Genomic DNA, 17990 nt, shown 5'->3' with positions numbered 1-17990 from the left:
CCTTTTACTGCAGACACTTTGTATTGTGCTGGGAGTGATTGAGCTGCACTTACATCTAGCACAATAGCATGTAGGAGTGTTTTTCTTTTTTCAGATCTGTATAAAAGCCCCTCTAATTGGTACAGCCTTCCCACTGATTTCTCCACTAACTTAAAGGTATGTATGATTTATGAGAAACGGAAGCTTGCACATTAGGGCATTTTATGAATAATGCATTGCATTGTGTCGCTTTAAATCTCGTGATTCAACGCATTTAAAATTCGGGGGAATAGGAATGGGTGTCGTTTTGTTTGCAATTGTGGTAAACACCGACATACAGGTTTAACCATTTATACAATCCTTTGAACTCTTCTTTACAAACACCAGGTGGGCTGTCACAGAGTGTACAATGGGCTCAAACGCTGTTGAATCAAATCCGATTCGATTTGCCTGCAAAATGCAACCAATAAAATAAAAGTACAAAAGAAACGCAGGTCACTTAAATGTCAACATGATTCTCCTGCTTCTTTTAAAAAACAGAACCTCACTGAGCTGCAGATAAAGAGATAAATACAGACAAAGATTGTTAAGTCAGTTGTGAATAACTGATGACTGTTCCGGTAAAGCTCTGTTTTTGTCCAGCCAAACATACAATTGTTCACTTCCCTCTTTTCAAACGACTTTTTTCACAATCCCTTCATTTACATATTCTTTTTTTTTATTATTATTAAAAAAACATTATTATTAAAAAACTGGAAAGCAAGGGAGTTTGTTTAGACATTACTACAGAGTAATGATGTCATTAAGGCAATCACAGGGCGCCACTCCAGCGAGCTGATGGGACTATTAGTGCACTATGACCTCATGCATATATGGATCAGACCTCCAGCTTGACACAGGAGAATTGAACCAATGCTAGAACTAAGCAGTCCACTCATTAGGAAAATGAGCCTGTTTTAGAGAATAAAATCCAAGATCATTTTCCAAAAAGCGTCCCTTCTGGGTAAATTAAAAGCTTTATTTTGGGGGGACGGGGGGACGCATAGTGTAGTGTTGCTCTAACTTTGCAGACTGTGAACAGCTGTAGTTTAGTGCTCTCTATTCCCTAAGGGTTTGGCAGCACAATGAGCAGATGGAATTATGTACCCCCTTGTCATTATAGTATCAATTTACTCCAAAACGCTGTGCCAACCTGCTTAGACACAATAAAAGCACTACATCCCAAATCTGTTTTAAAAGGGTTATGGTCTGTGGACCTGTTGGACTTGCTTCTTTTAGCAGGGCTCGAGCAAACAGTCCAGGGAAGCCTATGAGAAATAAAAAAACTGCTTCAACCCAACTACCTGTCTATGAATATCTATCCACAGGGTGGGCTAAGTTTGTTAAAATCATACAAGAAGGGGACTATGAGAAAACTAACAGCTGTAGCAGTTTGTTATATATATATATATATATATTATGTAAATGATTTCACCTTCTCGGGTTCGTTGCCCCTTTAAGAATTGACCCAGACACAGAAATAGCGTTCAGCGCTTCCGCGCACTTTTAATAAAACAAACAAAAACACAAAACAAACACCTAGCTCTTATACGAGCACTAACTAAAGATACAGGAACGCCCTTCCTAACACGGGACGGATACCCCGTTTACCCGTAGCAACCAAAACACACGCTTCACACAGCTAAACACAGCACAGGACTTACATTGGGACTGCTAGGACACAGAGTACTCCATTCCATGTCCTTCTCCTCAGCAGCCCTGAGCAGACTGACTGCTCTCCTTTTAAACTGCCCCATAACGCTCAGGTGCGGATAATCATTAATAAAACAATTAACAAGTGCATTCGCACATCTTTTCTCTCTCTCGCAGGGAGGTTTTAACCCCCTCCCTGCTGTCTCACTCCACCTGCTTCCTCACACAATATATATATATATATATATATATATATATATATATATATATATATATATATATATATATATATATATATATATATATTAGTGCTGGGATGAACACATGATTGTCATGTTCGGATATGCGCTCACAATTTAAATATTCATTTGGATATTTGTTAGTTCCCAAAAAGTAATAAAAGCTATTATACTGCTCAGAATGCAGGCAGAGACAGCATAGCAGCACGGGCAGGGGGCGTGGCCCATCTTCACAGTAAACAGTGGCCATAGACACATTTTCATAAAGTAATAACATGACGTTTACTTGTGCCTGTTTGTAGCTGAACAAGCAAACGAAAACTGAAATGTAACTTTAAACACGTCAAATAAAACAAACGTGGAAATGGCGATGTAAACCAAAGGGGAAAAAAACTCACTGTTTTGGTTCTCGTTTATTACATTCCACATGACAAAGTCACAACCAAAAATATATAATATATACAATCTATGTAAAAATCACTACACAACATGATTGCAATAATACAGCTTGTGGGTGCAAAATGAAGCTGTTTGGTTCTAAGGGGTTACATTGGAAAGGAAAGGTCAGCATGAATTGTGCATGAGGTTTGGGTTGAGGTTGTCATGGAGACAAGTGAGGCCTAGTCTCCAGCTGAGACCATCATCTGTGCCCATTTACTCTTCAGAAGGCCTGTGTACAAAGGCAGCATAAATATTGATTAAGCCCGCTGCTATTTATTTTGTGAAGGGTTTTTAAATGGTTAGTTAACATATAACTCACTCAAAACCGTTAAGCACCATCATAGCTGGTTCAGTCACACAGAGGCTCCTCTGGTGCCATGCACTGTATCATGACAATCCATGCTGTAATCTGGCCCACATTGTAAAAAGCAGCAGCGCTTTATTTTAAACAGATTTTCAAGTAACTACAAGATGCCTTTAAAAATCAGAAAAAAACCCTCTTTTGAATGTACAGCATGGAGGCATTTTTAAGGTAGTCAGTACAGAATTGTTTTATCCTCTAGGCACAGTGGAGCTGCATATTTTTCAAGATTGGCCTACATAAAAACGCAAGCAAAATGTAGTACTAGACGGATACAGCCTGAAGGTTTAAGGCTTATAGTTGTTTATACTCAGCAAGGCTCTTCTCAGTTGCCTTTGCTTAGGTTGGTTTAAGTGGAAACTAGAGGAAACGGCTATAGTTTGAACAAATCAGAACAAGATCCAGGCTAAATAACTGCACACTGACCTCCATCCTGGACCAATAAAGGGCAAGTCTCAGAAATTCAACAGTTATTTCTTTATTAACTGTGATGCAAAATCCTTAGGCAACTGCTTACTGGACAAATTGCCATGACTGAGACCGTTAAATGAAATAAAATAGAATTATATACAGACCTTTTAAATGGCCCATAACAAGAGTTTCATCAAAGAAAAGAAAAAAAACAACTGAGACGTGAAAGTGCCTCCAGCGAATCCTAGAAGTAAACACATATTCATCCCAGTCATTGTAGCACCACTTAATTGGCTGGATGTGAATCCAAATGGCTTTCAGACCACCCCTACTGTTTAAACACCAAAAATACATTAAGAAGCTAGATTCAATCCTAATTGATGCAGTGTTTAAGGAAAGGGGCTTGTTATGGGGAGGTGCCCGGTTTAAATCCCAGCTGCAGCCACTGACTCACTGTGTGTGACCCCGAGCAAGTCACTTAACCTCCTTGTGCTCCGTCCTTCGGATGTGATGTAAAACCGAGGTCCTATTGTAAGTGACTCTGCAGCAGCAGTTGTTGATGATGCATAGCTCACCCCTCTGTAAGTCTCTAATGGCTTCCATAATCAAAACAGAAGTTATGTTTTCATGCGGGGAAACAATGCATGAAGCTGCTTGCAATTTTGCAGATAAAATGAATGTCCCTAATGCAATAACGTCTAAGAGGGAAAAAACAAAACAAAACAGCAAACCGTATTATAATTTACAGCTCATTTTCTACTCCTATGATTAGACAGCTTACAAAAAACTACACACCTGTCACTGGCATTGTACACTATCTGTTTATAAAGCCTTCCAGGTTGATCAATATATGGGCATGGGCAGCAGTGTGGAGTAGTGGTTAGGGCTCTGGACTCTTGACCGGAGGGTTGTGGGTTCAATCCCCAGTGGGGGACACTGCTGTTGTACCCTTGAGCAAGGTACTTTACCTAGATTGCTCCAGTAAAAACCCAACTGTATAAATGGGTAATTGTATGTAAAAATAATGTGATATCTGTATAATGTATAATGTGATATCTTGTAACAATTGTAAGTCGCCCTGGATAAGGGCGTCTGCTAAGAAATAAATAATAATAATAATAATAATAATAATAATAATAATAATAATAATATAAACCTGTTCAAAGTATTTCAACAAGACAACAAACTGCTTAGAAAACTCTGAAAAACCTGCACAAAAACAACATCATATTAAGAATTTCACCCTTAAATAATGTAGAAGATAAGCCCTGTGATCCGTTTGAGAAGTACAGCAAAGGATTATTCTGGCGATAGTGTCTGCTGAATATGTATATAAAATACACTAGATTTAGAGATCACACAGTGCTCTGCTTCTAGTGGAAAGTGCTGTGTGTCCTTTATCATCAAAAACCCTTTGTTCTACAAAATAAAAAAAGAGCTCTTGTTTCGATCCTCTTTGTGGGTTTTCTTTGCGCTTGCATTCAATGTCAAAATAAAAATAATTTTTATGCTTTTGGAGGATTTTTTTCAGTGAGTCTATTTCTACCTGCTTTCTATCATACACATGCACCACCCTGAAAACCTTTCTATAAGAACAATGAAACAGCACAAGAAAGCCCCCATGCCTATGCCACTGATTAAACGTGCATTTCCTTTTTCCTGCAGACATACAACATATGGTGATGAATGCTGAATCCTATTATCAGAGTTCTATCTGCAGGGTCTCGCACGGCTATGGAAACTATGCTTACACTGTAGGTGGCAAAACAGTGTTGCATCAGGTTCAATAAGCAGGAGGGTTATAGGTTATACTTGTCTATTATTTTATTTCTTATTTGCATCTTTAGTTTGAAAACAAAAAGGTGCACAAACCAAAAACAAATATCTTTGTTAGAACCAAGGGGCTCACCAGGAGGAGGAAATGTACTTTTTTTATTTATTTTTTTTAGGCTCAGCCCACCGCTACCACCCCTGCGCTGACTCGGGAGGGATGAAGACGAACATACGCTGTCCTCCGAAGCGGGTGCTGTCAGCCACCTGCTTCTTTACACATTGCAGACTCACCATGCAGCCACCCAGAGCTACAACGTCAGAGGACAACGCAGCCCTGGGCAGCTTACAGGCAAGCCCGCAGGCGCCCGGCCAGACTACAGGGGTCGCTGGTGCGCGGTGAGCCGAGGACACCCTGGCCGACCTAGCTCTCCCTCCCCCCGGGCAGCGCTCGACCAATTGAGCGTCACCCCCTGGGAGCTCCCGTCCTCGGTCGGTAAAGGAATAGCCTGGACTCGAACCGGCGACCTCCAGACTATAGGATGCATCCTGCACTCCACGCGGAGCGCCTTTACTGGATGCGCCACTCGGGAGTCCTGAAAAACACGGTTGCTAAAGGGTTGTTGCCATTTAAGCCCAGACTCCTTTAAACTAGAAATACCTGTACAATGCAGTAAACCCCATATATGTAAGCACATCACTGGAATGATCAAGGTAGCTGAAGAAGCATTGAATAAATTACACAGTTGAATAGAGTATTGGCTTGCAAACCCACCACCCACCCAACCATGAGAAAGGAACCTTGCCCTCTCCCATCATCTGGCTTGATAGTATCGGTTTCACAGAGGAGTGGCTGGTGGGCCGTGCAGTGTGACCCAGGACTTAATAGAATCCATGACAGCCTGACTGGATAAATGTACTGCTGAAGCTGGCAAAAAATCAATTTCACTCCTTCATAGTGTACCGAGCCAGCATGCGAAAGCAGGACGAGCTCTCCGCTCACAAGGAAAACAAAAGATAAAAGGGGTACCCAAAAAGTGGAGAAGGGGATTGCAGGTGTACGAGGAGCTCACAGAACTCCAGCTGAGTGCCTAAATTAAATCCCACTGCTTGGACATTTTAGGAGGGGAAGGCTTAACACAGAAAGATGGTGCTTGAGCCTATAACGTGAAGCAGCTGGCCAAGGGGGGTTGGGGATGGCATAAAAATATATAATAATAAATCGTAATAAGAGTTATAAACTGTATCCTTCCTCAAATGACCTGGATATCCCCTGGGGCAGAAGACGTGTGAGGTTAAAATATCACCACACGCCTTTGGATTAATTAAAGTGAGCCTGCTTCGTATTGTAACAATGTGGACCCTTCCTTTGATTGGATCTTTACTGCCAATTACATTGGCTTATAAATCACAGGAATGGCTTCTCTGCTAGAGCTGTGGTCATTACATTTACACACGGCTCCCCTGTTGCGTTTCCGACTCGCTCCTTATCTGGTCTTTGCAGGAGGATCTGGGAAGCAATTATTTGGACCCCGTAGTTTTTAGACATCATAAAACACCCCCGGAGATATATATGGGACTGTATTCCTCACAAGGATTTGTAATGTATCATTTCCCATTCCTTTCTAGTTCGGTATCCTCCATATGACCTTATTTAATGACATCCTTCAAACTACTGAACATCCCGAGAGCATGTAGCTACAGTTGCCTTTAGTGTTAACTTCAAACTCTCAATGCACAAAACACACATACTATAGGTATTTACAGAGTTCTATATCCTTGTGGCAGTCAGCAGATATAACTTAGTTGGTATTAACACTCGTTATACCAGAGTTAAACAGTTCTATGGTAAAGCATACTTGATCTTTGACAGCTCTGTGGTTTTTGGTATTAGCGGTACAGTCAATTCTGAGATGGGTGGTCTTTTTACTCCATTTATTTATTGGAGGTAGGATGATACTTTTGGGAGGGGACCATGAGCTCCATTTAGTTCCAACAAGAGCTAGTAAACAAAAGGCTGGTTTCAAAGTGAACATCAATGTTCTTGGACTACCTTACCTACATTAATGACTAATTAATGCTGTTCATTTACAGCATCGAATTTTCTTCAATTTTCTTTGGGAAAGCAAAATGCCTCAGTGCGTAATGTTACTTCTGTCAGGCCCACAACCTTCACAGATAGAAGACAGCTCCTTATCTGACACCTACAATCAGTTTCATTATGCAGATGAGACAGATGCAGAGCTCTCAGGAGGCAGAGGAAACATCGGCATATAAAACAGCTTCTATTTGTTCCCTTTCAATTAGAGAATTCGAGTCTGTATGATCATTAAATAGCAAAAATAGAAAGCCATCTGCTCAGGTCCCAACAAAATCTGTACTGTCGTGATAAATCAAGGGAATCGCTGCAAATATTTGACTGTCATCCATAACATGATGACCATCGGCCATGATGACAGTAAATTGTACAAGTGCTATACTTTACTGTACACGGGCCTTCACTCATTCACTCATTTTCTATTTCATGTTTTTTTGACATGTAAGTCAGCTAGCGATATAATGAGGCAGAGCTGACACACATTGAGAAAGCTCCCTTGTCGAAACGTTTGTCATTGCATTTTAATTAAATAAGTGGTTATTCATTTTAAGTGACCCCTTTTGTATTATTTACCTTTAACTGATGGTCAAAAACGCTCTGCAGATTAACATATGTTTTGTGACCAGTTTGCAAGGCCTTGGCTTTTATGCCACTGCGTAATGAAAATAATTTCACCACAGTCAATACGGGTTCAAACAAATGAATGCCTTTCCACTTCTGGCTTAAACACACACACACACACACACACACACACACACACACACATTACAAGCCTAACTTGTATTATTACAACAAGAACTTTGGCCATAAGGCAAAACCCAAGCGGCTTTTAACACAGGTGCCCACCAGCCGATTGCTAGCCAGGCAGTAGAGTAAACAGAGTGAATAAAATGTGGCTGCAAGGCTAGTTTAACAGTCTAACTACCTTGTCATAATCGTGTGCAGTGGAGCGAGACACACATGTCAAACAAGCCATTAAGAGACAGCGAGAAAAACAATGCAAATTAGATTAGGATGAACAGGCGTCCTCTACAGACAGCGTTCTTCCTCTCCAGAGTAGCTCAAAACAAACAATATAACACCTTTGGGTTTCGCGTGGACATTTAGTTCATTTATAGTCTGAAATATAGGTTACTGTTACATGGCTTATCACTGCTGATATTGTATTCATAGAAAATGTACAGTACATAAATACCACATCACTTAAGCCTTTCATTCACAAGCATGCTCACAATAAATGAGTTCATTAGATTGGAGGCAGCAACAAACAATAGCCTTTCTTGTATCCATTTATGAATTGTAAGGAACAAATGGTGCAATGCTTCATTAAAATTGATAGGTAAGAAAGTAAAAAATATATTTTTGCTTTTAAATGACTGCCTTCTTCACTTCATTTCTTAAAGTTTAACCTACAGTTATAGAAGACTATTTGTACAGATTTATTTGTACGTCTTTTTACCTAAATACAATATAGCATTGAACTATTTATACATTTCCTGACCCACACAATTCATGACTGACCGAGTTGAGAATGTCTGAGTTATATAAAAAGTTAATAATTTCTTCTGTGTAAGGCTAAGCGAGTAAGCCCAAGATAAATGTTAGTAGGAGAAAAAAAAAATCTCCGTCGCACATATCTAGTCTGGTTCTTTTTCTGTGGATCAATATTCTCTACAGTACCATCAACTATGGTGGTGAACATTGTCAAATGCAAACCACAGCTTTGACAAATCAATGTCGGAACCTGGGATTCTATAAAAGTAACTCTACCCGTCTTGACTGAAAGAAACATGCTGGCTTAAATCCGTCTAAAATAATAAATCTTCTCCAAATATTACAAGGGAGAGGGGGCGACGGGACACAATCTTTGTCACAATGAAGACAGATTGCCCCATTAAACTTACATTATAACCATCGGAACATCGGAAAAACTGACATTGTGTTCCTGTCTGTAGCCACACAAAGCTTCTTCTCACTCACAAGCTGTCATTTCTTCAAGGTAATTTTTAATGCTTATATGTACAAGCATACGTTAATCTCTGCCGAAGCCATTGACATAATGATCATTTATACAGTATTTGTCTCCGAGAGCTGGATTGTAGACCCTTTCTTCTGAAAGCCATGACACGAACAGATTTAATTAAGATAGCCGACTACAGAAATAATTAATTCTGCTGCTCCCAGGCTAGTGTTTTCACTGTTCAAATGCACTGAAGTTGAATTAATTAATTAATTATCTGAATATTGTTTAGGAGGATAAGGCTATGAATCTCTTAAAACGGTAAATGTGATGAAATCCCTTCCCTTGCTGTAACAGGAGGATTCACCTGTACCCTTCACAACAAGCAGTGCTACAGTGTGGCAATCCAAATTGCTTTGCAGTTTTGATGTACATTGGTACCAAGATAGGATCCCGTCTGTAACAAACTTAAATTGAGGTCACTGGTTAAGCTGAAGGGGATGGGAGTAGGTGTCTCCTTTTCCTGAATTTGAATTTCTCTTTTGCAGGGGTAGAAACAACTGATTTTACCAGGTATGTTACTCCTATTGCATAGCAATTTCACCCATTCCAGGTTTTACTACGAGCTTGATTAACCACAGCGTACAGGTAACAAGGTCAGTCGTGTCTTATTAAACTTATTTAATAAGATTATTTTATAATAAGCGTAAACTGCACAACAAAAAACCTGGAAGAGTGGAGGATTTTTGTATCAGTTTCTGTCTTTTCTTATTCTTGTGTGTCGGGGGTGAGTGCAGTTTTGACTATGTCTATTCTGAGCTTACTGCCAGGGGCATAAGATAAGCAGAATTCCACAGAATCTCACAGAAACCCATAACACCAGCAAAAACTTATTCTGCAAGGACGAAAATAACTGGAGCCATGCCGTCCTGTCTTCCATTCTCATGGCACATTATCATCTTACTGAGACCGGAGCTTGCTGCTCTGTTTGTATTCTATTACTACAATAAATCTTTTTTTACTACACGTTAGTGGTTTGTGTTTTCTTACACCAGGAACAGATCAAACTGCTGTGCAATGGGAGTCGCATTTCCATCCATGGATAATACATTATACCAGAGCTGTCTAACCTCTGTGGTTAAAAGCCATACAGATAACCAGGGAGCTCTTAAAAGTATTACAAACATATATCTATTTTTATTACTATTGGAAGAAAATAAAGACTGCAGCATAAATTAGTTCACTAAAATGAAGCAGCTGACATTATAAAAAAGAGATCAGGATTGTTCTGCAAAAGACACAGCTCTGCTGATTAAAGGAGTCATATTCAAACACAACATCAATGCGTTTGCAATCTGTTTTGAATGTACTTGCTTCTACCAAAGGCTACACTGTGGGATACTCCACTTCTAACTAAAGACAGCCATATTAGGAAGTTCAGTTAGATATATAGGTCTCAAGATAGCCCCGAATTACATATTGTTCCCGTTTTTATATTTTAGAAACGATCACCCTAATGTAAAATATCCAAAAATGTGAATTGACAGTTCCTTTCAGATATTGCTTCAAAACACAGCCCAAAACCATTGTTACAAAACCACTACCAGAAGCCAAAATGGTCACGTTCTTCTAAATCTTTCTTCTTCTTTTCAGCCACTAGCCAAATTCTGAACAGCAGCTATCTTATTCAAACATAACAAGCTATAATTTTCCTGTCTGGCGTGATAATGGATTTAAAGCCAAACAGGAAGCTTAATTAGATAGTATTTTATTACTTTCTTGTCAGACTCGGCTTTGATTAGATAGCTGGTTTAACAAAGTATTTGCTGTTAATTGCAGCCCCTCCACCCACACACACACACACACACACACACACACACTGAAACCTTGTGCATGGTTCATATACCAAAAAGGACAGAAGCGCTATAATCTTTAATAGTCTTGTTTTTCAGCAATGCAAAGCAAGGTGATTTATTTTTCTAATAAAAAGCAGCCTTATTAAAGCCATGCTGGGCTTGACTCTGAATCGAGCTAATTGTTCATTTACATATTGTACGTTTCTGGTGGATTTATGTAGAATTACCAGAGTTTATTTAAGTATACATTATTTTCAAGCATGAAATAACCAAGTTGCTGTGTTGAAGCTGCTTGGTTTTGGCTTCGGTACACCGAAGGAAAACGACCACTCAAGGGGATATCCTATGGAGTGTATTAAAGACAGGTGATCTTTACATACAACCACACACAGTGTGCTTTACACATGGGGATTCTTTACACAGGCAATCACTAACAGGTGGTTTTTCATACTTCATCTATAAACAAAGCAGGGCGATTATAAAGTCAACTGGTCCTTTTTATAACAGTCCTGCATATAGCACATGCTCCTATCCTGTGTATTGACACACTCCACTTACCGTACATGCAGTTAGTGCATGCAGATTAAATTCACTGCAAGAAATGTGGCAGGGACAGGAATCAAACGATGGGTAAGACTCTCACCACAGACGTCCATTGGTCTTATGTTGTTTCCCACTCCGAGTCCATTATACCGCAGCTAAACTGGGACAGCTGGGCAGGACCGAGCATCCCAATTGTGTTCTAGCCATAAATACTCCTCTGAATACCGTACGTCTGTTTTTTAATTAAACAGTGCCGCCCAGGCTAGCCAATCAGGAGCAGGACAGCTTGGTGAAAGTGCTCTGCATTCAAAGAGGATACTGATTCTCCTGGTACACATCCTCGCAGTGGAGTTCTGAGAATCCTACTATATGGAAATCACTTGTGTTCATTTATATTCATGTGTCTTTATTTTCGATCAGTTGTCCAGGGCTTTATTCTGGGCCGTTTGTATGGTAAACAGCAGAAATGACACAGCTAGGCTGTACTTCAATTGAAGGTGCTACTAGGCAGTGATAGGCGTATGAAGTGAAATAGCAGGCACTGTAACCTTATTGCATCGAGTGTAGCTGCCAACACGTACTTCAGAGCAGTGTTCTCCCAGATTCTTACAACTGAAATACAAGTCCTGTGAATGCAGGACCCTTTGGAAAAGGAACAGGGAATTCACTTGTGGGTGGAGATTGACTTTAAAGCCATTTTAACAACACCACCCAATAGTGATGTTTCAAATACATTTTCTTCAGGGTAAGCAGTTTCAAATGTAATTTTATTTGATTTTTTTAAAAGATTTACTTTACTAACTAAATGCTCCATTATTAAAGTTATTATATATATTATATATACCTGACTTTGAACAGCTTTGTCTAGAGAATCCTAAATTATTGGACTAGCCCAGGGTTAAAATTAAACATATTAATCATTTGTGTACCATTCATTAATTAAATCAACACTACCACAATTTACATAACACTTAAGACATTTCTTTTTTTAATTAACTTTACTTGGTAAAAAAAGAATAGCAAAGCAAATAAAGGCACTGAATATTCATATGCAATTTTATTTTCAAAATGACAATGCAAAATGATGATCTCAGTAACCGCAGACTTTGTTGAGTTTAACGAACACGAGGCAATGCAAAATGTCTCATCAAGCATGTTGTATTCAGCGAGCCAATACATTTTTCAACAGCAACAACTAAATGTGGAATACCGGCAATCATGTTAATGCATTAAATCATCAAAAAGTTCAATTAACTGGGGTCCCATTAATAATGAATTCACAATTAACGAGGTAACTTCATTCAATTAACATTAACAAAAAACCTTCTCAATTAAATGAAACATTAAATGTATAATTAACAATGAACCCACCCTGGGACACATTCAAAACTTTGCCAGCCCACTCCTCTGCATGGATCTAGACAGAGTTGAAAGGTCACATTGTCACATGACCAATATTAGAGCAACATCCCCAGTATGAAGGACTGGGTTTTACTATTGTGTTGTACATTCTGAGATGTTTCAAGGTTATATAAAAGTGTATTCGATTTGAACAGTGAATAGGAAAAATAAGCTAATTACCATAACATTATTATAAACCCTTAGTCTACTGCGCAAAAAGAAAAGATACACAAAGTCTCACTTACCATCTGCTGGCTGGGGTGCTGTAAAGTGAACTGGTTTATCTGTAAAGAAAGAAAATGTAAATTGGTTTATGTTCAATGCATGATCCTCATATCACACACACTTCTTTATTGCACATATTTGATTAATCATCCAGAAATATACCAAGCTCAAAGGCATCTCGTAAGACTTCAGTTCTTCGTGATCATTCACACCTTTTCAAGCCACTGGCATACGCCTTATAAGCACAGGGGATGATGGGTCCAAATGAAGCTTTAACTGCAGAGAATCCTGTTCACAGTTTCTTAAAACCGCGTTGAAAGAACATTCAGCCACAGTGGCATTTGATCTGCTTAAGATGACTCTACCGTCACACCATTCCCATTGTTTCTGCCTGTCATTTAACACAACAGCAAAAAAGAGAGCCAAAAATGAAAAAGTACAGCATGATGGGGAAATTGAACAGGCAGAAACTTTGTGGCATCTGTGTAATACAGCAGATCATCAGCCTGCTTATGTTCAACTCCACATCATGATTATCACCTTTCACTTGTATGGAAAGCATTGGGATGAAATGATGCATAACCTAAATGATTCATTTCCAAGATAAGTAGAGAAAAACACTGAATAATTTACTGCTCATCCTTATATTTTACTCTACCGGAATAGATTCAGAGGTCAATGCAATGTGACAGATTTAGGTTTTAAACTAAACTTCCTAACATTAAACAAGCCCCATAGTCTACCCTGTGTAGCACCAGTGCAGCAATACTGAAATGAATAGGGCACAAAGTTATTCACATGCTGTACAGCTCTACAGAGCTTGTCAAACCACCATGGCTGATTTCCTCACTGATAAGCCCATGGCACCAACAGACAAATTTAGGCGCACTTAAAATTGCTTGTCAACTGCCTAGCTGGAGGTCGGCAGGTCACAACAGTGAAGTATTTCTATTATGAAGCGTTGGTTAACTGCAGTCAGTCAATCTCCAAGGACATAGATTTCTACCTTCTGATAGCAAACAAACAATCACACATACCAGAGAGTAATTGAGGAATGCACTGTCTGGTACATGTAACTGCGCTGGCAACATCAATCATTGTACTGAGGAGGAAAATAAATAAATATATATTTTCTGTGAAATATATGTATGTGAAACAGTCCCCCTCTCACTCTCTTCAGTTTGAGATATAGTGTTTTCGATTTACATCAGTAGTTGAATTTTCAGACCTAGCTGTTAGGCATAATGAGAAAAAATGGTACAGAGCATGTGAAAAGTACCCGTTGGTAAAGACAAAGATGGGTTACGGTGAATGCCTGCACTACAGTTTTGAAAATGAAAATGGAAATTACCATGGTCTCTGTTACACCCTCAGGCATGTTTTCTAAAAACAGATTTTATCCCATTTTCAAACTGGTGTTGGTCAATGAAATAAACGAGTGAAGTCTGCTGCCAAAGCTAAGCGTGATATGAAAGCCTTTAGATTTTCCTCAACAGTAACTGAATTAGAGTTGAATTCCAATCTCTCAATTAAGTTACGCTATCGAGCCGCTTGGTGTAATTCGATTTGAATTCACCCGCTTTGGACCAAAAGCAAATCTTTATCCAAACCGGTCTTTAGCCCCTGTGTTAAAAAAAGCAGCTGCTGTGAAATGAGGTTTTCAAGAGGTTGTTAGTATTGGAAACCTTTAGATATATCAAGCTGTCCATTAAAAATGACTGTTTCACTTGAGTGATAGGATGCGTGGGACAGATTCTACGGCTTTTTCAAAAACGTAAATAATTGATGGCCACTAATACCTTCCAACATAAATGTATTTAGCAAGAGAAAATGTGCACCCAGGTTCAAAAATGTAAAAGCTTAATAAAAGTAAGGCATCCTTTCCTTGTAAGGATAAGCTATGAGCTTAATACAGTCTGATAGACCGAACCCAGGACATGTCTGAAAGCAGCCCTAGCTACTGTATAAATAAACCCATTGATCACTTTTACTCACACACTCCAAAGACAATAAGCATAGCTCCAGGTCACCAAGCTACATTTAGAGATACACATCTATCGCCTCCTGTTTGGATAGGACCAACACAAACATGATAAATGCCACCGAGTGCTGGCTGCTTATGTGACCATTTAGAAGTTCTAGCAAGATTACTCAGCCACTAAACACTAATATTAGCCTTTGATTCTGTCACTCAAGGTCACACTCAAAGCTATGTTTTCAATATCAAACCCTCAAAAGACAGAATGTCCAGCTGCTTCTATGCTTCATACAGCATCTACTTAGTTATTGAGTCAGATGCTTTGAGTGTGCGTGCCTCGATTATGTTGTATTTCTAAGCAGTTTAATCAATTTCTCTCTACTACAGATCAAATTTGCTGAGAAAAACAACCTACAGTTGTTGAGGAAGAGGAGAACGGCAAACCCCAGGGTAGACGTCGCGAGCAGAATCAAGCAGATATTACAGGGAATCATGAAGTACCGCACCACCAGGGAGACTTTATGCTGGTACATTGCGTCCCTATCAGGAAGGGGTGTGGGATATTGACAACTGCTCATGCCACCCACCGGACTCCACAATCCGTGTGAAGAAAAATTATTGTAAAAAAAATACACCCAAACCCAAACAAAACTTGAGCCCTCAGGGTTACAATACAATCCTTTTCAAAGCATAGAATCCGTAAAGCCTCTTCTGGTTTCTAGGCAACACATTTTGTTCTGTCATAATATCCAGGGGAGGATCTGAAGAGACTCCCAAAAACGAATCGCACTGTTTACTCCTGCAGTGACTTCCAGTTCCCAGACTCGGTCTTACTGTACACACAAAGAGTCACCCATACGGTGTGCAAGTTAGTTGGCAGCTGAATTGAACTTGTTTCCTGCGCAAAGCAATACGTTTACAGAAGAGAAAAATGTAAAAGTAACCCCAAAAAACTAAAAAAAGTCTTTATCAGTGGTAGCTCCTGCTGTTTCTTGAACAAGAATTGATTCGGTAACAAACGCTTCCCAGGGGTCAAAGGGCACCTGTCCCCCCCTCCCTCCCTCCGCCTTCTTTTCCAAAATGACTTCTACTACTACAGTAAATCTAGTCTTCAAATAATGGGCTTGTATTCATGCAGCATTTGTCAAGAGTTTATTATCAAACAACAGTGCATCTTCACGTTCTTTTATTCCCTAAATTCGAAATCCAGGCCAGTAAGTGGGGGGCCGATGCATTAGGGAAAGAAGATATATTGTCCTCTCTCCAGTCCAGAGAAACAGGGCTTTTTGTATCCTCCAGTGCAGACACTGCCTCAGGATTTACTTTGTTTTCCTCGTCCCCTCGACGCCACAAAAATCACTACAAAGAAAGCCCATGTTGTGCTCTTATTTGTAATATCAAAATTACTAATCACTAATTAGTAGGAGAAGGATGTGTATCTGTCTCCTAACCAGTAAGCCATATGGTTTGAGAAGCAATATCTGCTTTTTTTGTACGTATGTGTGTGTCGCCCCACCGGTCCTTCCCTCAGTGCTACCCCACTGGGTCTTTAGAAAAGAGGTCAGAGAATCTGGAGAAATGAAAGCGAGACAGAATTCTTTTCTTTTTCTTTATTTTTTTTTTGCTACTGACAATGAGCACAAGGAATTTTTTCACAGGATCCGTTTTCGATAGCCGGTTACAGCACACCGTACTGTAAGGTGCAACAGCAATTTACCAATTTTATCCAACAAGAAGATTTTTTTTTTTCCTCCTCCATACAAGATAGTACAAAACAAGCAGCAGCTTTAAAAAAAAAACTAAACAATGTTCTGTTCATGGATCAGGATTATTCATTCCTTGCGCTCCTCTTTCAGATCAGCATTGTGCCTCCCTCAGATTTCTTGCCAGCTCTGTGCTGTTGTCCTCACAACACACTAAGTTTATCCAAAGTGGAAACATTACTGGGAACACAGCAACTTGAGCTGCAGGCACCCTTGTTTTTCCACTCCGCTCTCCTTATTCATGGCAAAAATGCTCAAGGCAGCAGGTAGTCCCGATTGCAAAGAAATCCCCATTCAGGAAAAAAAACCTTGTGTGTTTGACAGAGAGAGAGAGAACGAGGAAAAACAGCCAACTCTTGACACCCTGAGCTTCATTCAGCTATCAAGTCAGAAACAAAAGAACGAGGCAGCATGCATTCACTGCTTTGCAATCCACGTCCCTTTCAGTGGATCCGCCGGTAGGAAAGACAGGGAGAGGGAGGGAGAAAGCGAGAGAGAGTGAGAGAGAGAGAGAGGGGGGCAGTCTTCAACAAAGATAGGGAGTGAATGAGTGCGAGTGAGCGAGTGAAAAACAAGCTTTTGGGAATCCTCCCCTCAGCCTCCTTTGGGAGACTCCAACAGAGGTGCAGACAAAAGAAGGAGCCGACTAGGAAATGTCAAGACACTTTCCAGCTCACTGTTTCCTTCGAAGAAACGCTTTGCTAGGAAGCTCAAAATAACTAAAAACGAGAAAAGTTCTCTGTAAATACACATTTAACAGATTTGGTTTTTTCTACAGATTTATCTTTTTTTGTTCCTGAATTGGAAAGCTGGCAAAACAGAAAAAAATATGTATATATCTAGGCAACAATGTATTGCTTTTAGGATACAGCTTTTAGAATTTAATAAGACTCAATTTATTTTGTGAACAGATATTGCTCACAAGCAAAATACAGATCCCTGCTGGGTTTCATAAACATTTAAGGAGACCCCCAAACCCCCCAACCCACCTCCCTCCTGCACAATACATAGAAAAACATGAATATTCAACACAGCTGATCAATGATGTAAAAGACACAGGCTCATAGACAAGATACACAATAAAAAAGAGAGATAAATGCTTCAAATGCCAAAATCTGTAGGGTCATCTTCGGAAAGCAGCTGCCAGCCCTCGCTTAGTGAAATTCAAGCTTGCCGAATACCCACATAGGCACATCCTTTGGGACCCTGGGGTTCAATTACAAAGCCTGATAAAGCCAACTTCAAGCTCCCTCCAATTACAAAGACGTGTTCA

At 39.7% G+C, this 17990-nt stretch overlaps 1 protein-coding gene across 12 annotated transcripts in view; it reads right to left on the bottom strand.

Moving 5' to 3' along the window:
- LOC117431977 (agrin) overlaps positions 1-17990 on the bottom strand; it is a 159119-nt gene that overhangs the window by 58517 nt on the left and 82612 nt on the right. For 9 of the 12 annotated variants that reach the window (XM_059002375.1, XM_059002378.1, XM_059002376.1 and 6 more), the window contains one exon: positions 12997-13035. In XM_059002375.1, the coding sequence (XP_058858358.1) occupies positions 12997-13035 (39 nt within the window). Of the gene's footprint in view, positions 1-12996; positions 13036-15369; positions 17193-17990 lie in introns of those variants that run through there. The other 3 variants (XM_059002386.1, XM_059002385.1, XM_059002383.1) reach the window with 2 other exon arrangements.

Source organism: Acipenser ruthenus, chromosome 27 (genome assembly GCF_902713425.1).
Source record: "Acipenser ruthenus chromosome 27, fAciRut3.2 maternal haplotype, whole genome shotgun sequence".
NCBI classification, from domain to species: Eukaryota; Metazoa; Chordata; class Actinopteri; order Acipenseriformes; family Acipenseridae; genus Acipenser; species Acipenser ruthenus.
This window is presented reverse-complemented; position numbering and strand designations above follow the sequence as displayed.